The 26,963-nt window shown below is 34.8% G+C and overlaps 1 protein-coding gene across 1 annotated transcript in view; it reads left to right on the top strand.

The window, feature by feature from the left end:
- The first annotated feature begins 5,913 nt into the window (after positions 1-5,913).
- Positions 5,914-26,963, top strand: part of LOC148309498 (protein Fe65 homolog) — a 118,030-nt gene continuing 96,980 nt past the window's right edge. The window contains exon 1 of the mRNA XM_088260007.1: positions 5,914-6,032. Within this exon, the coding sequence (XP_088116133.1) occupies positions 6,020-6,032 (13 nt within the window). The 5' untranslated portion in view covers positions 5,914-6,019. The remainder of the gene's footprint in view (positions 6,033-26,963) is intronic.

Here is a 26,963-nt window from a genome sequence, read left to right as displayed (position 1 = left end):
CTGCCTTGTAGCGGGTAAATATTAAGTTAAAAATATGCCGCTTTTGCTGGGATACAGTACATTTTCTGGGCATTCTGAAAACATGCACAACTGAAAATTGACGATTTTTGATATATGACATTTTTGAAAGGAGTAAGCGAAATGTGCTCCTTTATTTGTTTATTTATTGATTAGGCGTTTAATTTGTAGAACTCCATTTTAATTTGTGTATTAATTTTTAAATCAAACCCATTTTTTGAGTCTACTAATTTGTATTTTATTTTTTAAAAAGCACATAAAAAATATGACAATTGTTTCGCCTGGTTATTGCATTTTCAAACGAATGTGAATGTTAAATGGACTGACGGTCCTAATGTAGCTATACAATTCTAGGTACTTAAGTGATAGTTATAACATGTACAGTAATAGTTTATGGGAGACAACAATAGTTTATAATAATTTTTAACTATTGTTGTTAAAACATTTTGAGTGTGTCCAAATACTTGTTCACAAAATCTGGATTATCTCCAATTACAAGAGTTATTTTCATATTATTTTTTGACATCTCATCAAAGATGAAGAAGAATATGGAGGTCTGGGCATTTACGGGGCTGACGACCGTCATAGCCTGGTTTAAGTGATTTTTAAGTGGTATTTTCTGGCGTTTCTCATGTGTGTGATTACAATGCAGGATTCGGATCTCACATACTAATATAAGAGTTTCTGCTTAGTAAAAGGCTTCTTTACATCTCACCAATAGTTGTCTCTAGTGAAGTTCTAGTGATTCAAGAACAAGGTTTCTAAATTGGTTCATATATATAGAACTTCCAAGAATTTGAGTAGTGTGGTTGTCAATAATGGGTAGAATTGGTGAATGTTACACGTGTGTAAAGTGATCACTTAAACCAGCCTATGACGGTCGTCAGCCCCGTAAATGCCCAGACCTCCATATTCTTCTTCATCTTTGATGAGATGTCAAAAAATAATTGTTGTTAAACATTAACTATTGTTGATATAATATTTTAAATTAGCGTTTGTCCACTTCCTTAATGTAAAATATAATGGTAAGCGCGTTAATGGTAAGTTCAAAATAATATTTTTACCTATACTCATGTTCTAAAAAACAAACAAAAATTTTAATACATTTTTAGAAATATTTTTTTGAAAAATATTTACTTATACATTTTTTGAAAGAAAAAAATGAGCGTGAGCTCCCGACCAGCTCTGAGCGTGGCTGAACGCATTCTGATTTGAACACTTGATACAAGCTTGAGATCTAAGCCTTAAACTTGTGTTCTAAAAAACAAACAAAAATATTAATACATTTTTAGATTTTTTTTTTTTTTAATGTTTACTTATACATTTTTTGAAAGAAAAAAATGAGCGTGAGCTCCCGACCAGCTCTGAGCGTGGCTGAACGCATTCTGATTTGAACACTTGATACAAGCTTGAGATCTAAGCCTTAATAGTATCTGTAAATAATAACGTCCGCCTCCGTAGTGTAATGGTCAGCACGCTCGGCTACCGTTCTGGAGGTCCCGGGTTCGATTCCCAAGGGGGGTAAAATAAATATAAGTGATTTTTTCACTGTAATATTTATTCAATATTACAATGGACTGGTACCTGAAGCGGAGGGCTGATCACCTTTCCTTCATGTGTAAACGATCAAGATAACACTGCGTTAATATGACACAGTGCCCTATGCACCATTGGGGTGCGGATAAGGGTTTTATATTACTATATAAAAAAACAACAACAAATCAAAATACGAATTTTGAGTCAAAGACACCGACGTTTTCATTTTTTATAACCGTTTTATGAATACTAAACATAACGAAATAGCTACAATTCATTATGTACATTATCACGGGCCATGCAAAGTGAATAAACGTTGATGGGCAATAAAGTAACCTACTTAATGGCCGTGAAGCGCCAAGAGTTAACTTAGCCCTCGCATAATCGCCTGGGACGGCCCTGCCCATTATGACTTTTCCTTCCACACCATAATAACGCTAATTCGGGACTGCCTTCTAATTTACAGCCTTAAATTCTTAATAATGCAGCGAAAAGTTGGCGCTGGGGGTGAAATGACAATGTAATTTGGAGACAATAACCTAAAAGAAAAGTAACTAACTTACTATCACGCCGCTTCACCGCAGGGGTAGGCGGAGTTAATAGAACGCCGCACCAATCTGTATATCAAAAAATATTATATAATGCTATCGTCGTAGAAAATTTCGCTAAACATAACGAAACGGGCTGCGTTTGCATTGGTTTCAAATACTTGGACAACAGAACGACGATAGTGCACTACAAAAAATATGGTTTTATCTGGACGAGTGTAGACTACAGGGGTAAAGTTTGTCCTCAATTGTTTTGTGAAGACTTTTCATCGTCAAATTTTATCGTTTTGTCAATACTGATTATTAATGTCATTAATTGATTTGGCAGTCACTTACCATCTTTTTAGTTTTTCTTCAAATTTTACTTAGTAAATTACCACTGTTGTGATGTTGAAAAAGTGGTACGTATCTACCAAGTAAAAAGTAAGCTAAAAACGAATGTGTGTAATTCAAAATTAAACTTAAAGGTGTACTCTCAAATATACGATCCAGGACGGGGCCGGCTGCGTTAGAATCTAGACGTGTAGACTGCGTACATTTTTTTTAGAATATACATAAGTATATTGAAAAAATACTTTTATGATTTTTTCCTTACCTTTCAATTACTCTTTTCTTTAAAAAACTATATATTTATTTCGAAGAAAAACTTTTTTACAGTACAAAAATAATGTTTAAAGCAAAAAATTCAGTTAACTATGTCAAATGTTACCTGGGTTTAAAGAAAATTAAGTTGTGGCCTATCGAATATCCCGCCTTACCGCTTAGTATAATAAAATAACAATTCTCTTTCGCGTTTTAGCAGATCCGACATTATTTGCTAGCCGTGGCATTGTTTATTCAACTCGGTATACATGTATCCCCAAATAGTGGTTTTAACATTTAAACGACAAAATGTAAGTGCCTACATTAAATGAATTAACATTCATGGCAACACTTCCATAAAATTTAATTTAATTTCCGAAATAATAATCTGGCAGTAAAGGGTTATTACTTTATGACCGCTACAAAATTTGATGTAATGCCTTCATAATTGAGAACTACATAAATTGTAATTAACATAATTTTTTTAATGATGACGTTTAAAATTTTGTCGGCGTGGGTATATTTTGTGCGGGATTGTAGGGAAGATATTTTACTACTGGAATAAATATATATGAACAAAGTTCTTCTCCAAGCATAAGAGTTCAGTCTTTTTATCGAGAACAGTGTAACTTAGTTTAAGATTATTAAAAGTTAAAAGCAGAATTGTCTAGCAAATGAATTAAATTATTATAAAAATATTTTAATTACATATATTCAATAAATAAATAAAAATTAAAAAATAAAAGTTCGCATTAATTAACATTATATTAACGATGAAATTATATTAAATATATCTTTAAGATTTTCATTCTTTTTTACTCGCACCACATCTGACTGCTAGGAGTTTTGAATTTCAAATTTGAAATTTCAAACGAGTATAAACGTGGCGGGAAAATACTTACCGCGACAGAGAATGAAACGCTTAAACCCATTTCCCCTATTGGTAGATCGAATAAAAGCATAGAACACCATGTGATATTTACAGAATAATAATAATTTGTTTGTTTAAAATGTTTTTCTATAACAAAGTGATCCGTAATCTTCAAATTACAAATATATAATAATAAAAAATAACAATAAACGATGCGAGCGCCATCTATGAACGCAGCTATTAGTACCGCTAGCGCTTACTAGAGACTGCTAGTATCGTTCGCAATACGCTTGTGAAGCGGCGTAAGTTTTATATAAGAAGCATTTCGACAGTGCGCAGGTTTGTCATCAATAGGGTCTTAATTGACCAAGACAAAGCGAATGATGAGCTTTGGATATGAATCTGTGATTCTACTCCGCTCGTGCCAGTTCCGCGTCCAACGGAGCTGGCTGCGAAGAGGCTGACGCTTCTATTGGTGACCTCTCTTTGAAGATAACAGAGTAATTCTTGTTTTCATATTAATAATTCTTTCGGTTATAATCGTGTGACCATATAAAATTGTATATTACTAAATTATAATAAGCAAACTTAAATTGACCATTTAGTTTTGTCCTCAAAACGGGACATTTACCAAATTTTACGTAGAAGTATGTATATTCAAGAGCACACGTATTTTTTTTATAGTTTTTATGTATTAATAAAAAGAAAAGGAATGTTGATAATAAAAATAATAAGGAATAAATAATATAAATAAATTTGAAAAAATAGGCTGCTTTGTATTTCTGTGATGAACAAATTTTCTTAAGTATAAGTGGGTTTAGGTGTCGGCGATCTTTATATAAATTAGTTAGTCTTTGCATATGACTCTCCAGCCACCTGCTGTTTCCATATGCACCGAAATCAAGCTAGGATTTGTTCAGCAATGTTATATGAAACGGCTGTACTACAAACTACCTTCGATTTTTTGCACGTTTTTTTTAAATTGTTACCGTGTGTTGCTCTTTTTTTGAAAACGGGACATTTCGACGTCTCGAAACTTTACTTGGGGACAACGGGAAAGGCTATCTAAAAACGGGACAATCCCGTTCAAAACGGGACGTATGGTCACTTTAAGCATACTGCCATTTTCGTAACATACTACTATCCCGCTTTTCATAGAATGTTAGGTACTGTTAGTATTTAAAAAAAAACTGTTTCTTCTTCATCTGGTTGTAGGCCTCGTGGCCTATTTTTTGGGAATTGGCCTTCTGCGATGCCGATTCCCAGCCATCGACCCATCTCTTTGGTGGTCTGCCCAGAGTCGTCTACCATGGCATTGGCCGTACAACCTGGATGATTCCATTCTCCTCACACGCGCATACCATTGTCTCCTTCGTTGCCTTCCCAACCTAACACATCATTGATCTCGCATATTTCCCTGATCCTTGCGTTTCTCATTCTACCTCGAAGACTCGCCTGAAATGTTTCTTAGAGTCTTCATTTCTGACACTTCTGGACTTCTGAACTGCGAAATTCTTATTTAAGTGAAAGTTTGTATAATATGTTGACGAAAAATACGTGTTCTGAAATTTACATCTCAAATTATATTCTTCTTTTTGTAGATCCTAAAGGATCTGTTTGTGCTTCCGCCTGTCGCTCTTGGGATGTTGACTCCATCCCCGTGGGATGCTATCTTTCCATCTTTTTGGAGGTCTGCGTCCTTCAGGGTTTCATTGAAGAGCGATAAATTATATTCATAAGTGAACCGTTGAAAAAATCATTGTTTTTGGCATGCAAATTCTACTAAGAAATTCAAATTCACCGCTAACGGACTGGAAATTTTCCTTAAAAGAATATTCATAGATTGAAATTAGAATCTGGAATACGAATTATTTTCTAATGAAATTCAAACATTCCGCCGAAAAAAGAACGATAGCGTTTTGAAATTAGGACACCAAATATCGATATAATTACAATAAACTCCTGATAAGATTGAATGGTATAGGCTTCTGTGTATTTGCAAAACTATTAAAGAAAATAAATGGAAATATTAGAATAAAAATTCAAATACCCCGCTGATATAAGAACCACGCCGCAGATGGCGCTGCAATACGTCTAGTTACCTATTCTGCCGCCAGGCTCGTTCAGCTCCCCGCAAAAATGTATCCGCGCCTAGCTTCAGTTTGTTTGAAACGTTCGCCCGGCGTTGGTGTATCCGCGCGAGAGAAGAAAAAAATCGATTGTTTTGCTCAAAAGCTTTTGACAGTTGTGTGCTTCCCTTTGTAAATCGATACCGGCGTAATAATTGTGAGCCGGCTGATTTATTTTGTGTGTTTTAAATTTAAAATACCGTGGTTTGTTACTCTGTTTTCTGTGGATGTTTTTTGTGTCGCAGGACTAAGGAACAATAGAAAAAATATCAATTGAAAAGCGGTTTACCAGCTAGCGCCTTCTATGATACCGAAATAGTCGTATATACACGACAATGGTTTGCTCAGGTTCGTATTAGAAACGCATTAGGCAATGATCAAACTATCCAATTATTATTTTGGGCACTTTTTAGCTATTAAACGCAGGTCGGCTACGTATTTTTTAATCCCTAATTTGATTTTTTTTAGCTAAAATGACATCAGCTTTTGTTTACACATTTATAGAGAAACTTTTAATCAAAATGAAAAATAAGCATACAATTTTCTTTAAATATAACAAGGAAAAATATAAAAGCCGTCTTAAAACTAATGCGTATACATAATTCGCTTCATATTTTCACCCAAATATAATTTTTATGGACACTTCACACTTTTTATACTCGTTAAAATGACATAAATTTGGCTATTACGCATTTCTTTAAACGCTTGTTTTTTATGTTCTTGCCAATAAAGAATATTATCGTAATTTCTTATTGGAATATCGGAAGAAAACTATAGGAGTGTGGTTGTTTGACTTTGGAAGTTGGAAGTTTATTGATTTAAAATTCGTGAGTTCTCCGTTCATAGGAATTCCCAACAAGGGTGCAGGATGACTCAACGCTACAGTTATGTAAACACGGAGTGAAATATTATGTACCTACCCGATCTCGTGGAGATTCAATTTAGTTCAAAATAAAGTATTTTTACCTTATACTAATCGTAAATATCGCTCACTCCTTTCAACAACGTCATATATAAAAAAACTTGATTTTTCAGGAGATCGTTTTTAAAGTTTAAAAATATAAAGAAATGTGTTAAAAATCAAGCCACTTATTGAACTTTTTACTGTGCAACAGATCTTTTAAGGTAAAACCTGGATGTTTTTTTTCCATTTGAAAAATATTAATTATATTTAAAAAAAAATTAAACAATACCTTTTCTTCAAAATGCAAAACCAATGCTTTCTGCCATGTAGCGGGTAAATATTAAGTTAAAAATATGCCGCTTTTGCTGGGATATAGTACATTTTTTGGGCATTCCGAAAACATGCACAACTGAAAATTGACGATTTTTTATATATGACATTGTTGAAAGGTGTGAGCGATATGTCAATCGTACTTGGATTTCAGATTCTAAATTACATTATTTAACTAGTCGATCTTATATCAAGTTCAAATTCAAAATTAGAATATCGCTGGTTAAGTGCCAAAGGGACACAACGTAAAAAAAACACTATTCCAAAAATGGTATCTAAATCGTCAACATTTTCATATTCGAAAAAGACACCCATAATTCTGGCATAAGTTGTGTCCATTCATTTAGAATCATGGGTGTCTTTTTCGAATACGAAGATGTTGACGATTTAGATACCATTTTTGGAATAAAGAGTTTTTTTTGCGTTGTGAGCCTTTGGCATTTAACCAGAGCTATTTGTCAAAATTAGAGCTCGCGTGTACTCAAAATTAGGTTACGTACCTACTCACTTCCGCTAATTCAAAATTATGTCTAAATTATAATATTTAAGTACCTACTCAATCTTATAGCGAGTTAATATTCAAAATTAGAATATGTGTCTTCTCAATTTTAGGGCGATTTTAAATTCAAAATTAGAACTTGTGTGTACTTAAAATTAGATTACGTATCCACTCAAATTCGATAATTCAAAATTACATTACACGATACACAATTACCTAATCAAAGCGATCTGTTTTTAAGAACCCCTCGTAATTTGAATTCGGAATTTGGAAAACTGACGTGTGCGTCGAGGGTTATGCGACAAAATATTACCATGCTAAATGCTAAGTCACACATATTGGGTCTTTCTCTATTGTAACGCGATAATGGGGAATGTATCATATGCCGTGCGTCCGTTCCCATTGTGCTTTCAGTTTTCCAGTTTGAGCAGGATAAACGCACAATACCTGTAGACCGAACCGAATGGATGACTTCCGTCCCCGTTCGGGCTAATCCCCATTTTAACCCCCCAAAAGGCCCCGAGAAGGGATCAACCTGTGCATATGTTACCTAAAAAGGTACATTCGAGAACAAACTGCTTATTTCTTCTGCTAACTTAGCATCACGCTGCTTCCCTGCGGGGGTAGACAGAGATAATAGAACGCCACACTATATTTTTGCAAACATTCTTCGCCCCTTCCATATTCATGCTTCTCCTTATACATGTATATCCGCCAATAATACCAACATTATATATATATATATTGATTAACTAACTAACTAACTAACCATCACGCTGCTTCTCCACAGGGGTAGGCAGGGAGAATAGAACGCCAAACCACTCTGTATTTGCAAACCTGCTTCGCCTCTTCCACATTCATATATCTCTTCATACATTCCCGCCGATTATTTCGACTCCTGGGGCTTGCAAATATTTACATACCTGATCGTGCCAAATTTTCCTCGGTCTTCCTCTGCTTCTTTTTCCAACCATGTTCGTCATATAATCGTTCGTCATAAATTTGGTTTACCGTTCTTTCCTCATCCATTCGCGCCACATGTCCAAACCATCTCAACACACCTTTCATAATTTTGTCGATAATGCTTATCTCAACCTTGCATTCTTTTTTTATTTCACCGTTTTTACATATGCGCCGATTATTTTAACGTTATATATTGATGAAACTGTAAAACGATCAAAATGGAAGGAAGGCAAACGAATAAGGTTCAGGTAAGGAGTTGAGGGGAGTCATAGAGGATACTAAGAAAGAAAGATATGGTGGACAGTTAGGGTTCCAATCCAAAGCAAAGTTTCTGACGTTTTTTGTAAGCTTTCAGAGATGGTGTATTTTTTTTACTTAAGGAGGTAATTCATTCCACAGTCTTGTTTGCTTGTGGGAACGGTTTGTTTGTTGACTTTTCATAAAAATCCACGTACATACCATTCCTTGGTGAGTCGGCGGTCATAAAAACCCTCAAAATCTAACAAAGGTCAGGTACACGATCGTTTTTGATTTTATCCGGTTTTTCTCTTTCATTTCTCTTGACCCTTTTGTGAAAATGGCGCTTGATGGATGTACTTCGCACAAGCCACGGATGGATAGTAAAACGAACACCTTTTGTACGACTCATTACTTGCGAAAATCGGAGAAAAAAAACTTTAGGATTTCGGTGATCGAGAATTAAACCTCAATACTTATGCGAAAAATCGCACCTCAATTTTCTTTAAACCCAGGTAACATTTAAAGTGATTGATTTTTTTACTTGAAATACCATATTTGTATTGAAAAAATAAGTTTTTAATGTAATCTAAATAAATATATCGTTTTGAAAAGGAAAGAGTTATTGAAAGGTAAGGAGTTAAATAAATTATATAAATATTTTATCAGTTTAATTTAAAAAAAAAATCTAATTCCAATATATTCTTCTTCTTCAAAACACTTATCCACACACCAGTGGTGCATAGGGCACTGCATCATATAAACGCAGTGTCATTTTGATCGTTAAAACATGAAGGAAAGGTGATCACCCCTTCGCTTCAGGTACCAGTCCAGGGTAATATAGAATAAATATTAGTGAAAAAAACACTTATATTTATTAAACCCCCCTGGGAATCGAACCCGGGACCTCCAGAACGGTAGCCGAGCATGCTGACCATTACACTAGGATGTAAATAAGTAACCATTAAAAAAAAAGTTTAAGGGATTTAAGCGTAAAATTCATGATGGAGCAGCTTTTAAAATCTTCAAACCTTAATTCAGTTACCTAAATGGATTTTCAGAGAATTCCGATTTCTTTCCCCGCCTCGCTCGTCGGAATGCGCGCACATACTTGTATTACAAGAGCCATCTGGAATCTGGACTTGTGTGTGTTTAACCCGAATCTTACATCGCACGGAACACTTGGTATGCCGGCCGAATTCATAAATTTACATAGCGAACGAGGAAGACTCGTCAGCGATAAATTGAACGCGCTGCAAATAAACTGAAATTCTCGACCTTTTTAATACGCGGTACACAGCTCCGCTAATCCGTAGCTCCAGAAACTGCCTGAGTTAAGGGGGTACTAGCAAACATCCTATTCATCAGGCGATCGGCAGCGTGAAGGACCAGATATCGGTAGTGTAAAGGCAAAGGGGTATATCGCTCACTCCTTTCAAGAACATCACAAATCGAAAATCGTCATTCTTCAGTAGTACATGTTTTCGGCATGTCCAGAAAATGTATTATGTCCCAGCAAAAGCGGCATATTTTTAACTTAATATTTACCCGCTACAGGGCAGAAAATGATGTTTTTGCATTTTGAAGAAAAGGTATTGTTTAATTATAATTTTTTAATACACTAAATATTTTTCAAATGGAGAAAAAAACTTTCAGGTTTTACCTAAAAAGATCTGTTGCACAGTAAAAAGTTCAATAAGTGACTAGATATTTATTTTTAATACATTGTATTATATTTTTAAACTTTAAAAACGTTCTCCTGAAAAATCAAGTTTTTTGATTTATGACGTTCTTGAAAGAAGTGAGCGATATCTGTCTCAGACCAAATTTTACAGGAGAGCAAAAACAAACTTGTGAAATTAAATAACTCATTTGTTTTATGTATTTTTATATGTACATATCTTAATAGTAAATAAGTATTGCAACTACAGCTATATCATATCCCTTTTCCAGATTATGGAATAGACTATTTTAGACATTTTGTGGAACAAACTTAGAAAATTAAAAAAAATGACAGATATATATACCCCTTTGCCTTTACACTACCGATATGTCTGCCAGACAATGGTCAGCACGCTCGGCTACCGTGCTGGAAGTCCCGGGTTCGATTCGCAGGAGGAGGTCAAATATATCTAAGTGATTTTTCACTTTAATATTTATTCTATATTACTCTGGACTGGTACGTGAAGCGGATGGCTGATTACTCTTCCTTCATGTGTTAACGATTAAGATGAGACTCCGTTTATATGATGCAGTGCCCTATGCACCATCGGGTGTGGATGAGGATTTGAAGAAGAAGAATTATTTCTTCACTGATTCGATTCTCATTTTTCTAAAGGCGCATTTATTTGGAAAAAAATAAATTTGCTATACTTAAGTATTTAAATTCTTGAAAAAAATATTATTCTCAGAAATTATTGGTTAAAATTATTCGAAATGGGCTTAAAACACGATGTATATATTTATCGATTTGTCGTTTAATTTGTAGAACATTTTAATTTATGTATTAATTTTAAATCAAACACAGATTTTTTTGAGTATACTAAGTTGTATTTAATAGATTTATATTATCCACTGACACTTCGTGATGGAATTGCATTTTTAATTTATTATTAGATTAAAACCAATATTTTTAGCTTTTCCACTTTTTTATTTGACCAGCGACCGGGTTTCGTCGTTACCGACATCATCAGACTGGTCAACATCACCAGTCTGATGATGTCGGTAACGACGAAACCCGGTCGCTGGTCAAATAAAAAAGTGGAAAAGCTAAAAATATTGGTTTTAATCTAATAATAAATTAAGTTGTATTTTATTAACAAAAACACATAAAAAATAATACTGTGACAATTGTTTCGCCTTGTTAGGGCATTATCAAACGAATTTTGCCCTAATTTTTGTCAAATGTCCTACCAAGGCGAAACAATTGTCACAATATTAATTTTTATGTGTTTTTGTAAATAAAATACAACTTAGTAGACTCAAAAAATCTGTGCATGATTTAAAATTAATATAATTTATTATTAGATTAAAACCAATATTTTTAGCTTTTCCACTTTTTTTTTATATTTGACCAGCGACCGGGTTTCGTCGTTACCGACATCATCAGACTGGTCAGCTAAAAATATTGGTTTTAATCTAATAATAAATTAAAAATGCAATTCCATCACGAAGTGTCAGTGGATAATATAAATCTATTAAAATTAATACATTTAAAAAAAACGATATATTTAAATGGTCGATTGCTTGTGACCTCAACTGTACACACAAAACAACGTGGTGGACAAATTAGAACAAATATTTATCGCGAAAGGAAACTAAATCCTACGTGCAAAAATGCAAGTGCAAAGAATATTAATATAATCGACGATGAAGAGCGAGAAAGCTTTAAGCGACCATCAATCTGAAATGACGCACTCATGTCCATAGAATTTTTTTTATTAATAGGATAATCTGAAGCATATTTGCTTCAGATTATCCTGAAAAATCATTACATAAAATTATTTATTTCGGCCCCGAAACATGGTTTATATATTTAGTAAGGTACAGGAAAAGCAATTGAGATGGTATGGACACATAGGACGTAGAGAACCTGAACATATTTTGAACCAGGCGATCGCCATGGATCTTCCTCGAAGGACATCTAGAGGAAGACCAAAAAAATCATGGATGCCACAGAAAGATAACATGATCCGAAGGCATGACCTAGGTGACGTTGTATATGACAGAAGGACCTACAACCCGAGGACGAGGAGAGCTGACCCTAACAGTCTACAAAGACCCTATAAAACGTGAACGATAGTTTTTTTTTTAAACATTTATGTGTTAACTATATTTCGTCCGCCTCCGTAGTGTAATGGTCAGCATGCTCGGCTACCGTTCTGGAGATCCCGCGTTCGATTTCCAAGAGGGGTAAAATAAATATTAGTGATTTTTTTTCACTGTCATATTTATTCAATATTACCCTGGACTGGTACCTGAAGCGGAGGGCTGATCACCTTTCCTTCATGTGTAAACGATCAAGATAACACTGCGTTTATATGACGCAGTGCCCTATGCACCATTGGGGTGCGGATAAGGGTTTTATTATTTATTATTATATATTCGTACATACATATAAATACATTTACTGTATACATTGTAACGAATGTGAGAGGGAAAACAGAACGAGGACGACTGAAAAAGATTTGGCACGATCAGATTAATCAGAACCTGAAATCTGGCGGTGTCAAAAGTCTGCGTAATCGGAGGGCATGTATGACTAGATGTATGGATGTGAAGGAGGCGAGGAGTGTATGTCAGGACAGAGGAGTGTGGCGTTCCATCCTTTCTGCCTACCCCTGCGAGGAAACGGCGTGATGGTAGTAGTAGTAGTAGTAGTACTGTATACATTCATTTAAAAAATTATAAACATAATTGACTTTTTTTTGCAGAGACCCACCAAGCCACCTTGTGTGTCTTGTCGGTTGAGTTCTTTTAACATACGTTATTTTTTATTGTTTTTATCTATTTAAACCTACACAGAAAAAAAAGGATTAAAAAAAGACTTTTTTACAATTTTCATAAAATGAACTCTTGATCATTTACCCAATCCTTTATTTTCCATATTTTATATTGTTTTGACCTATATGTCTAGTTGGAATGTATGTGGGTGTTTATGGGAATTTATCAAGAGCAGAGGAAGACCGAGAAAAACATGGCACGGTCAGGTATGCCAAATACTTGAAAGTGGTCAGGTTAGGAGTCGTAACAATCGGCGGGTATGTATGAGGAGATGCATGAACGTGGAAGAGGCGAATAATGTTTGCAAAGACAGAGTGGTGTGGCGTTCTATTCTCTCTGCCTACTCCTGCGGGGAAGAGGCGTGATGGTTAATTAGTTTAGTTAGTTTAGTTATCACCGGGCACCAATCATAACTGATTGTGACCCGCGAAGAAGAAGAAGACGCGGGAGTGCATTTTAAGCCGTGAGAATCACAATCGAAATTGTGACGCGCGCCAAGTAAAAGGTGTCCCAGATAATTTGGCACAAGAGAGAAACTGTATGTGAAACTTTGTATTGTTTGAATAATAAAACGTGTGTTATTTACTCCGTTTTATAAACAGACTCAATTAAATAATTATCACTAAGACTAGCCGCCTTTTCGCACCGTTTTTTCAATTAAAAATAATTGTTTTTTTTTTTAATTTATCGCTGAAATTTATAATTTTCAATGTTGGTCTGTGAAATTGTCTGTTAAGAAGAACGGACTACAAATTGTGATCTTTTAATAAAAATATCTTAATGAACACACTTGAAATTACTTATATTCGCAGTATTTTTACATAATGCAAACTATGCCATGTTCTCTCCGATTCCGCGGCTTCACATGTTAGCCAATGGTGTTTTACAGTATAGATTTATTTATAATATATTGTTATCCACCTTGAAGTCTGTACTTTATCAGCATTTCTTCTCCGTGTTATAATGGATAAAATTAAATTTATTTATTGATTTGGCGTTTAATTTGTAGAACTCCATTTTAATTTATGTATTAATTTTAAATCAAACACAGATTTTTTGAGTCTACTAAGTTAGTAGACTCAAAAAATCTGTGTTTGATTTAAAATTAATACGTAAGATAAGATTAAATGTTGTGTTTCACTCTCTCTCGCTGCTCGCTGATAGTGTGTGAAGGAGACGTGTATTTACCAGTGCTTATTTTTTGTTATTTTATGTTAAAGACCTTTTTTTCTCTATAAGTGTATTCATTAGTGTATTTTATATTAGATACTCATATATTATGTTAAAGGCATTAGCCGTTCAATAAATAAATAAATATATTATTTCCCTTTTGAGATACGATTATCTTTACATTTTGACATATAGCTCACTCCTTTCAAGAACGTCATAAATCAAAAATCGTCAATTTTCAGTTTTGCATGTTTTCGGAATGCCCAGAAAATGTACTACATCCTAGCAAAAGAGGCATATTTTTAACTTAATATATACCCGCTACAGGGCAGAATGTGTTGTTTTTGCGTTTTGAAGAAAAGGTATTGTTTAATTATTTTTCTAAAAATAATAAATATTTTTCAAAAGGAGAAAAAACCTTCAGGTTTTACCTAAAAAGATCTGTTGCACAGTAAAAAGTTCAATAAGTGGCTTGATATTTATTTTTAATACATTGTATTATATTTTAAATTTTAAAAACGATCTCCTGAAAAATCAAGTTTTTTGATATTTAACCTTGTTGAAAGGAGTGAGCGATGTACGTAGTGTGTTTCAATATAAATAAATATACTAAATGTAATAGATGTAATTTCATGAAAGGAGCGAGTTGTTTTTGCCTAGAATTTTCACTCATGAATTACATGAAATTATAGTAACTTTAAACATAAAGAGTAAATCCACTCACGAGACTTATAATGTTGAAGCGTGAGTAGGGATAAGCGGTGTTGCATGGGCCGTAGCTAGATTTCAGAGTCACTTGAACGTTAGGTAATTTAAAAAAGAAACATGATAGGCAAGATTTTTCTTTTGGCAGAGAAACGTAACGCACGTATTTTAGTCTTTCTATCGACTTATTAGCAGTGTTTCCGATAGTGGCATTAAATGTATCGTTAGTTTTATCTGTCGCCCCGCACGATGGGGCCAACAATGGCCGATTGTATGCTAATGGCACCGTTCTCCATCTAATTTCACCCATACTTTCGATTTCCCGCCAATCCCTGCGAAGATTCCCGCGCCCGATAATGGCGTCGCTTTTCGCTGTGACGCGACTTAATTAAACCGTGGATTTTGAGCCGCAGAGATCGGCGCCATTTTAAATGATGACGCAACCGAACGCCGTCTTATTTTGGCAGAAATTTCAATTAAGTTAGATTAAGAGTTGAATCCTGTAATCAATTATTAATTTAGCGAGTGTTTTAGGCTTAGAATTTTCACTCATGACTTACATAAAATTATTCAATATTTAATATATCACGTTTAACATATTATGAATAACGTTAAACATGAAGAATATCATTTCTTGAATCTTTTTCGCAGATACTTTGTGGCACATTTTATAAATTTTATAAAATTAAACAGCTTTGTTTTAACCACTTTTTTTATTATAAGTAAACTTTAACCTACAGGTTTCGACAAGAACCTTGTCATCATCAGGGTTTATTAAATTTTAAAACATTAAGAGCATTAAAATACTCATAATTAATTACATTTCCTTACCAAAAACTCAAATAATTAATTATTTTAATGTTTTAGAATTTATTAAACCCTGATGATGACAAGGTTCTTGTCGAAACCGGTAGGTTAAAGTGTACTAATAATTAAAAAAAGTGGTTAAAACAAAGTTGTTTAATTTTATAAAGTTCATAAAGAGTATCCACTCATGAGTTGTTAAAGGCTTGAAAATTTTAAGGTTGAAGTCTTATTCTAACCCTTATCCGCAACCATATGGTGCATAGGGCACTGCATCATATTAATGCAGTGTTATCTTGATCGTAAGCACATGAAGGAAAGGTGATCAGCCCTCCGCTTCCGGTACCAATCCAGGGTAATATTAAATAAATATTGGAGTGTAAAATCATTAATATTTATTTTCACCCCCTCTCTGGGAATCGAACCCGGGACCGGGAGGACGCTGGAGCGCGATAGCTAAACTCGTGAAACATGTACATGTCCATCCCTGAGGATGACGAGGTTCTTATCGAAACCGGTCGTATAAAAGTACCAAAAATGATTGAAGTGGTTAAAAAAATGTTACATTTTGATTTTATAAACATTTTATTTTTATTCCCGACTGTTTTTAATTTTTAAACGCGGTCCTCCATCCCTTATAAACGCGTACTTTCATTACAAATAATGTCCTTTTGTTGCGTGTGCGCCATTCCGAAAAGCACTTCAATACGCTTAGTTTAAAAATGTAAACGTATCACCTACAATATATCTTCATTTGCCTCTCACGTTCGCTTCTCACGTTCTCCCAATTCACTCGAGCTCCGAGTCAACCGGGATCCGGAATTTTTTATTTATTTTTTATTTTATTATTTATTTATTTAGCTTATATTACATTTCATACAAACTATTTTTTACACTAGGCATCACATCATACATTTTCAAACCCTTATACAATTTGCGGCTGTTATTTTTTTTTAAATGGCAGTCTTATTTTATCCTTATTTCTATTATTATGTTCATTTTGTTTGAAACTATTTTATTCTACTATTTGGCTAATTTATCCTAAAAAAATCTATATATAAAGATAGTAACCATTTTATGTATCAGTCTCTTTTTTATGGGTAACCAGTTGAGTTCTTCTCTCATTTTTTCTACATTCTTTTATCCATTTTTCTTAAGCACTATTTTAATAGTCCGCCTCCGTAGTGTAATGGTCCGCACGCTCGGATACCGTTCTGGAGGTCCCGGGTTCAATTCCCGATTCAAATGAATATAAGTGATTTTTTCAATCTAATATTTATTCTCTATTACCCTGGACTGGAACCTGAAGCGGAGGGCTGATCACCTTTCCTTTATGTGTTAACGAACAAGATATCACTGTGTTAGTGTGATGCAGTGCCCTATGCACCATTGGGATGCGGGTAAGGGTTTGAATTGAATTGAACTATTATAATAGCTTTTTTTTAAATAATTTTAAAATTTATTTAAATTTCCTTCATTTGCCAAAAATAATACTGTTGAGCAGTTATCTACATGTGAAATAATTATTGTTTTATAAATGAGTTCTCCAGTATTTTTATTCAACTTATTCCTTACTAAGAAAGATTTTTTTTAATATTTATTTTTAAACATGTTCAAAACTCGCATTTTTCTTATCGCTCACTCCTTTCAAGAACGTCATAAATCAAAAAACTTGATTTTTCAGGAGAACGTTTTTAAAGTTTAATAATATACCACAATGTATTAAAAATAAATATCAAGCCACTTATTGAAGTTTTTACTGTGCAACAGATCTTTTTAGGTAAAACCTGAAGGTTTTTTCTCCATTTGAAAAATATTTAGTATTTTTAAAATAATTATTTAACAATACCTTTTCTTCAAAATGCAAAAACAACATTTTCTGCCCTGTAGCGGGTAAATATTAAGTTAAAAATATGCCTTTTTTGCTGGGATATAGTACATTTTCTGGGCATTCCGAAAACATGCACAACTGAAAATTGCCGATTTTTGATTTATGACGTTCTTGAAAGGAGTGAGCGATATGTGATCCTGTAATCCGCCCCGACACGCAGTAAAAGTCGTAGAACTGGGGATGAAAACACCCCTAATAGGCCCGACAACAAGTAGCAGATAACAGGGAAGCTCTCCGACTCTCAGATCGCAAGTTCTCTTTGATAAACTTTTACATTAGCGCGAGTCCCAACTTTTGAGTTGGGCGCCAACTGAAGGTGCCCAAATTCAGTCAGCCGTGGTGCGAAGCCTGTGAATAACTCGGTAGTGTAAAAAGGCAAAGGGGTATTATATCTGTCAAATTTTTCATTTTCTAAGTTTGTTCCACAAAATGTGTAAAATAGTGTATTCCATAATCTGGAAAAGGGATATAGCTCGGCTGTCCAAACTTAAAACACGGTAAGGGACATTTTTTTATAGTACGTTTTTTTTTGCATTTTTGGACTAGGTAGAATCTACTTAGTGCAAAAATGCAAAAAAAAACGTACTACAAAAAATGTCCCTTACTGTGTTTCGAGTTTGAACAGCCGAGCTATAGTTACAATACTTAGTTTTGTTAAGATATGTACATATAAAAATACATAAAACAAATGAGTTATTTAATTTCACAAGTTTGTTTTTGCTCTCCTGTAAAATTTGGTCTGAGACAGATATACCCCTTTGCCTTTACACTACCGAACTGAATCTCTTATACGCGTATTCATAAATCCTGTTAAAATTTGACCTTGGAATGAAAACAAACGTATAAAAAACATAAGGCCGATACTTGTCTCCTGTATTCCTACTCTTATCTGTTTAAAACCATAATTTCTTGAATATTTTTCGCAGATACTTTGTGGCACATTTTATAAACTTTATAAAATAAAACAGTTTTAACCACTTTTTATTGGTACTCTTTTTTCAACCGGTTTCGACAAGAACCTTGAGGTTCGCCTCAAAAACCCTGAGGATTATCAAGTGTTTCAAATAAATCAAGGTCAAGTCAAGAGTCGGAATATTGTAATGGTCAGCACGCTCGGCTATCGTTCTGGAGGTCCCGGGTTCGATTCCCAGGGGGGGGAGCAAATAAATATAATTGATTTTTTTCACTCTAATATTTTTTCAATATTACCCTGGACTGGTACCTGAAGCGGAGGGCTGATCACCTTTCCTTAATGTGTTGATGATCAAGATAACACTGCGTTTATATGATGCAGTGCCCTATGCACCATTGGGTGCGGATAAGGGTTAGAAGACGTGTGAGAAGATGTATGAATGTGGAAGCGACGAAGACTGTTTGCACACAGATTGGTGTGGCGTTCTATTCCCCCTGTCTACCCTTGCGGGGAAGCGGCGTGATGGTTAGTTAGTTTAACCTCAGAGTTATGATTTTCTTTCTCATCGTCTTAATTTCTTTACAACATTTTGAGTGTGCCCAAATACTTGTTCACAAATGTGGATTATCCTTCTAATTCTCCAATTATAGGAGTATTTTTCATATTATTTTTTGGCATCTCATCAAAGATGAAGAAGAATATGGAAGTCTGGGCATTTACGGGGCTGACGACCGTCATAGGCTGGTCAAACCATTTTTATATTCTTCTTCATCTTTGATGAGATGTCAAAAAATAATATCTTAATTTCTGATTTCGTTATTGACTAAGACTACGGTAATTTGCGCGCAAACGCCATAATCTCTTGGCGTGACGGAATTGTGTTTATCTGCGGAAAGAATTCGTGAAGAGTGTCTTCATCCTTCGCAATCATAATTATTACCCAATCCAATGATATAACTACTCCATTTCTCACAATTTACGACCCCTTATTAATTTTATCTTTTTGCCTTATTTTACTGGCCAATTTCCGGCTTTGCGCTCCACGCAAAGATCAAATTCGATGTGTAGCAATCATAATAAATAAATAATAATATCCATATTATTTTTTGACATCTCAACAAAGATGGAGAAGAATATGGAAGTCTGGGCATTTACGGGGCTGACAACCGTCATAGGCTGGTTTAAGTGATAACTTTACACACGTGTAACATTCACCAATTCTACCCATTATTGACAACCACACTACTCAAATTCTTGGAAGTTCTATATATATGAACCAATTCAGAAACATTGTTCTTGAATCACTAGAACATCACTTATTGGTTCATATATATACTTATATAGAACTTCCAAGAATATTCTTCTTCATCTTTGATGAGATGTCAAAAAATAATAAGAAAATTAACTCCTATAATTGGAGACAATCCAGATTTGTGAACAAGTGCACCTTATTGTTTCTGTAAGCTTGTTGTGTTCCCATCTAATTGATGAAAAACATCAAAACTATTTGTATTGCACTGTATTTCGTTTATTGTAATATGTTTTTCATTGTTTGTGAACCGTAAATAAAAAAATAAAAATAAGTATTTGGACACACTCGAAATGTTGTAAATAATAATATCCTGAGTATCGATCCAAATGCTTCTTCTTCTTCTCCTTCTCGGTGTGGGTTTTTGTGGCCTGCTTTTAAGAGTGATCAGCCTCATGCAATGTCGATTCCCAACTGTTAGTCCACCTCTTTGGTGGTCTGCCTTGGGGTTGGCCGTGCAGTGCAATGTGGGGGAGTCTGGATGGTTCTATTCTCCTCACATACGCATACCATACTAAATAGCGAAGAAAATTAACGGAAGGAGTTATAATATAGATTGATTATCGTAATTATTAACCACGAATTCCTTAAGGTGAAATGGCGCACAAACGACATTTAGACCTTATATACACTTACCAACTAACCATCGCACCGCTCCCCGCAAGGGTATTCAGAGAGAATAGAACGCCACACCAATCTGTCTTCGCAAACAGACTTTGCATCTACCACATTCATCCATGTTCTCATATATACCCGCCTATTATTGTGATTCCTCAGCTGTTACTTGATCATGGCGACTTTTCCTAAGTCTTACTCTTCTACTTCTAACCCTTATCCGCACCCAGTGGTGCATAGGGCACTGCATTGTATTGACGAAATTTTAACTTGATCATTATAAAAGCAAGGTGATCACTCCTGCGTTTCATGGACCAGTCCAGAGTAATATTAAATAAATATTAGACTGTAAAATCACTATTATTTATTCTTACCCCCCCTGGGAATCGAACCTGGGACCTCCAGCATGATAGCTAAACACGATGACCATTACACCACGGAGGCGGACTTACTCTACTCCCATTGAATTCCAACTAAATTCGCCTCGTAAATTTATTTTATCGTTCTTTCTTCACTCATTCGTTCCACATGTCCAAACCATCTCAATACAGCTTTCTTAATTTAATCGACGAAGACTTTTCCACGTTCATGCATCTCCTCGTGCAAACTCATATTTTAATAATTTCATTTATTGATTCGGCAGTCACTTTGTGGTAAAATCTATCCATTTTTAATTATTTTTTTGCTTTAAATAAGAAACAGCTACTACCCCCTCTCTTCAACCTTCAACGCCCCAAGGACCCAACTCTAAAATTTAGAATAAGCTTCACATACGGTGTTTGAAAATAATGCGGAATGCATCGAAACACGTGTCACAGTAGATTTTAAGAAATAGTGGTATTTACTAAGTAAAATCATATTTTAATGTTTATTCCGCTTAAACCACATGATAAGCGGCGTGATGGTTAGCTAGTTAGGTTCGCCATGAAATTCGACCCGAGAACGAGCAAATTCATCATAATGTGCATTAATATCAGCGCAGTTGGCCAACGTCCGGTGGCAATCAGCTCTCCAAGTGTGCCATCTGATGACCTTGCGGCCGAACGCAGCCGCCTGAGCACTTACTTCCTCTCCGTGATGGCGCGCTTCCCCTCGGCCGACTTCCTTCGATCTACCGCAGTGTTGGCCGGTCCCTTTCGCCGATCTCCTTGACAGATTGCGCAAGATCAAGATGGGAGATGAGAGACGAAGATGAACTGACTGATCATGATGACGGTTCTAATTGGACATTCTGCTGGCAGAATTTGTAATCTTCTTCTTCTTCTTGAGCCCTCTGTCCCACACTGCTGGATATAGGCCTCTTCCCCTTCTTTCCATTTCTTCCGGATGGTTGCTGCTTGCAGCCAGTTTCTACCCCCCACAGCTACTATATCGTCGGACCATCTCTTTTGTTCTTCCAAGGTCTCCATCATGAAAATTTTACGGTCCGTTTTGTGGGGTCTTATCTTGCATTTATTATTTAGAGAAATAAAAATATTTTGTTTTTTTATCCAATCACATTTTTATTAATAACCAAATAGTTTCGGCAACAACCTGTGGCCCTCTTCAGGGTTTAATTTATGTCATAAATTAAACCCTGAAGAGGGCTACAGGTTTTTGCCGAAACTAGTTGCTTGTTAATAAAAATGTGAATGGATCAAAAAACAAAGTATTTTTATTTCTCAAAATAATATATCAATATGATCCACAAAGTTAATGCTTTCAATAATCAAAACATCCTATCTTGCAGTTTGTCCTGCCCGTTGCCATTTGAGCTTTGCCACGCGATCCATGATATCCTCTATTTTTTGTTCTTTTCCTGGTATCTGTATTTTTTTATTTTATCCATCAGACTTAAACCAAGCATGGATATTTCTATGGATCGCTACGTGCACTTGAGTTTGTAATATTGGAGAAAATTTTGGAAAGGTTGAGGAAGATAGATAGAGAGAGGGCGAATGGTGAGTTTTCATTTTTGACATCTCATCAAAGATGAAGAAGAATATGGAAGTCTGGGCATTTACGGGGCTGACGACCATCATAAAAATAGCTCCTATAATTGGTGATAATCCAGATTTGTGAACAAGTATTCGGACGCACTCAAAATGTTGTAAAATGATATTATTTTTTGTAGTGAAAACCAGATGTTTTTTGTTTAAGTGGGCGTACATTTGAGATAGCTAACTAGATAATGATATGCCTGTTATTCGTCTGCTTATAACATTACTAGCAAGCCTATAGAAAATATTTAGAATTTGAATGAATTTACATTAATACTCTTAAAATACCATCTAGGCCCGTTGATAAATTCCCATAAACACCCACATAAATTCCAGCTAGACATATCGCTCACTCCTTTCAAGAACGTCATAAATCAAAAATCGTCAATCTTCAGTTGTGCATGTTTTCGGAATGCCCAGAAAATGTACCATATCCCAGCAAAAGAGGCATATTTTAAACTTAATATTTACTTGCTACAGTTTTGCATTTTGAAGAAAAGGTATTGTTTAATTATTTTTTTAAAATATATTAAACATTTTTCAAATGGAGAAAAATCCTTCAGGTTTTACCTAAAAAGATCTGTTGCACAGTAAAAAGTTCAATAAGCGGCATGATATTTATTTTTAATGTATTGTATTTTATTTTTAAACTTTAAAAACGTTCTTCTGAAAAATCAAGTTTTTTATTTATTTATGACGTTCTTGAAAGGAATGAGCGATATCTATCGTTCAGGTTTTAACTAGGGTTAATTGGATAGCTAAATCCATCTCTTTTTTCTGAGGTAAATATTGTTACTTCCTCTTCGCGAGTCACAATCTGTTTGATGAATGGTTCGCTTCTTTTATGGTCAGTCTCCACCCGTCTATATCCTCCGCTCGTCTCTTCAACTCGGTGTGCCCGTTACTGCGCATGCGTTACTTGCCTCGAGTAGAACAAACTTTAAACAAGATTCGTATATTAATCGTTCATCTCGAGATCGCCTACATTGTAACTCGACATTTATATCGTGGTGTGTCCCTAGTTTCATAAAGTCTTTGACCTAAGCTTTGATTTTTCCCATTTCTTCTCTTCGCGAGTGTTTTTGCCTAGAATTTTCACTCATGAATTACAAGAAATTATAGTAATTTATGTATTAATTTTAAATCCAACACAATTTTTTGAGTCTACTAAGTTGTATTTTATTTACGAAAACATACAAAATTTATATTGTGACAATTCGCTCACTCCTTTCAAGAACGTCATAAATCAAAATCCTAGATTTTTCAGGAGAACGTTTTTAAAGTTTAAAAATATAATACAATGTATTAAAAATAAATATCAAGCCACTTATTGAACTTTTTACTGTGCAACAGATCTTTTTAGGTAAAGTCTGAAGGTTTTTTCTCCATGTGAAAAATATTCAGTATATTTAAAAATATAATTAAACAATACCCTTTCTTCAAAATGCAAAAACAACACTTTTTGCGCTGTAGCGGGTAAATATTAAGTTAAAAATACGCCTTCTTTGCTGGGATATAGTACATTTTCTGGGCATCCCGAAAACATGCACAGCTGAAAATTGACGTATTTTGATTTATGACGTTCTTGAAAGGAGTGAGCGAATTGTCACAATATAATTTTTTATGTGTTTTTGTAAATAAAATACAACTTAGTAGTAATAATAATAAAACCCTTATCCGCACCCAATGGTGCATAGGGCACTGCATCATATAAACGCAGTGTTATCTTGATCGTTTACACATGAAGGAAAGGTGATCAGCCCTCCGCTTCAGGTACCAGTCCAGGGTAATATTGAATAAATATTACAGTGAAAAAAAATCACTTGTATTTATTTTACCCCCCTTGGGAATCGAACCCGGGATCTCCAGAACGGTAGCCGAGCGTGCTGACCGTTACACTACGGAGGCGGACAATTTAGTAGACTTAAAAAAATCTGTGTTTGATTTGACAATTAATACATAAATAAAAATGGAGTTCTACAAATTAAACGCCAAATCAATAAATAAATTATAGTAACTTTAAACATAAAGAGTAAATCCACTCACGAGTAGGCATAGGCTATGAAACTTAAAAATTTGAAATCTGAGTAGGGTCATGATACGCGGTATTGCATAAGCCGTTGCTAGATTTCAGAGTCACTTGGACGTTAGGTAATTAAAAAACAAATAAAAAACCCATCTGAGCGACTTCTATGCATTTGTCGGTTGGTGCTGTAGGTCTGCCAGGAAGTCTAGATGCTTCTGTATCAGATCCGGAAATGCGGTAGGGACAGCTTCCAGATGCAATTTTTCGTCGTTATTTCGTGTCTTTTGCTCCCTCCCGTGATATGAAAAATAACTCCTATAATTGGAGATAATCCAGATTTGTGAACAAGTATACTATTTTTTGACATCTCATCAAAGATGAAGAAGAATATGGAAGTCTGGGCATTTACAGGGCTACCGTCATAGGCTGGTTTAAGTAATCACTTTAAACACGTGTAACATTCACCAATTCTACCCATTATTGACAACCACATTACTCAAATTCTTGGAAGTTCTATATATAATATATGAACCAATTTAGAAACCTTGTTCTTGAATCACTAGAACTTAGTTATTTATTTATTTCTAAACATATTACATACATAATTCATATATACATACAATATTCCCGATGAGTAATTTAAATTTCTCATTTTGGGACATGGGATTAAGGTTAACAAGACTGGAACACAAATAATAAAGTATTACATGGCAAAATATAAAAACAATAAACAGGTTTAATAAATAGGCACAAGAAACTTCACTAAATGTAAATGCCCAGACTTACATATTCTTCTTCTTCTTTGATGAGATGTCAAAAAATAATATGAAAATAACTCCTGTAATTGGAGATAATCCAGATTTTGTGAAGAAGTATTTGGACACACTCAAAATGTTGTAAAGAAGATATTGTTCAATAGTAACAAAAAACGAATTTCATTCTTTACAACATTTTGAGTGTGTCCAAATACTTGTTCACAAAATCTGGAATTTCATTCTCTCGATCTTAGCTCCTCCTATCTCAGCCATACACTCTTTCCTTGTTTCGTCATCTGTCTGCTTATTATTGTAATTTTTCGGTAATATCTGGGCCAGTTAGTGGCCAGTGCTCGGCGACCATGACGGCCAGTCTCCTGCCAGCAAGGCGGAACGCAGATTGAGGGGTCATTACTGAATCGGAAGCCGGAATCTCATCTTTTATTTGATAATGTAAACTATGGTCGCTGAGTACGGATAATTCTTACTAGGTTAACAGAGGAGAAAAACCTTTTTTTATCTTATAACAACAATAAAAAATTAAAAATACGATTTCTGCTTTGCCCTTTTTAATTTCTCAAATAGTAAGATATTAGCCATAACAAGTGTTTTTATATAAAATTTTGACATCTAATATAGATGAGAAAGAATATGGAAGTCTGGGCATTTACGGGGCTTACGACCGTCTTATAGGCTGGTTTAAGTGATCACTTTACACACGTGAAACATTCACCAATTCTACCCATGATTGACAACCACACTTTTGGAACTCCTAGATACATTGATCAAACTCGGGACACATAATTCACAGCGGCCATCTCTGTTGGTATTGGGAAAGCTTTTACTAAGCAAAGACTCTTTGTTTGCAAGGTCCGAATCTTGGATTAAATCCACATACTTGAGAATATATAAATAATAATTCTTCTCCTTTTTGTAGATCCTAGGGATCTGTTTGTGCCTCCGCATGTCGCTCTTGAAATGTTGACTCCCAGCTGTCTTTCCATCTTTTCGGAGGTCTGCCTGGGGGTCGGCGTCCTTCAGGGTTACCTTGAAGGGCGATACGTGGAAGTCTGTCTTCTGACATTCTGTTATATGTTCATTCCAGTATCGCCTTCATTGTCGTCCCCACCTCACGATATCCTTCGTCTTACACATGCTCCGGATGCCGGTATTTCTTACAATGTGTTTCCGGTCATGGATCGGAGAGTCTTTATCTCGGAGGTTCGAAGTAGAGATTTTGTTCTGGAAGTATCTGCTCTTGCCTCAATCCCATAAGTGGCTATTGGTCAAACACATGTTTTGTATATATAATACATATATTAATATCGTTTTTTGTATAGTGAAATGTGAAAGCAGTCGTGATGTGAACGACGAACCATTGTTTTTTTTTATTTTATATTTGTTAGTTGCCTTAGAAAATTTTCCTTGCCTATTATGCACAAGGATTTATAGCATATTTAGTTTATATCCAGCAATCAAGATCCCTCACATAGCTTATTTATTTGTCTTATTCATCACATTTTCCAAACAGGACACCACCAAATCCGATAGATCCTTATGTTCCATTGCCTCATCAATTTTTGTCAACTGAATACCCTTTTGCACATTCGTTTTGGACCACTGGTTGGCGGTCCCTGCCATAAACAAATGCTAATCTATGTTATAATAATGTCTTG

The sequence above is a fragment of the Brachycentrus maculatus genome, unplaced genomic scaffold (genome assembly GCF_059751285.1).
Source record: "Brachycentrus maculatus isolate JH-2025_06_01 unplaced genomic scaffold, ASM5975128v1 h1tg000122l, whole genome shotgun sequence".
Lineage (NCBI taxonomy): Eukaryota > Metazoa > Arthropoda > Insecta > Trichoptera > Brachycentridae > Brachycentrus > Brachycentrus maculatus.
The sequence above is the reverse complement of the archived record's forward strand: the minus strand, read 5'-3'. Positions and strand labels throughout refer to the sequence as shown.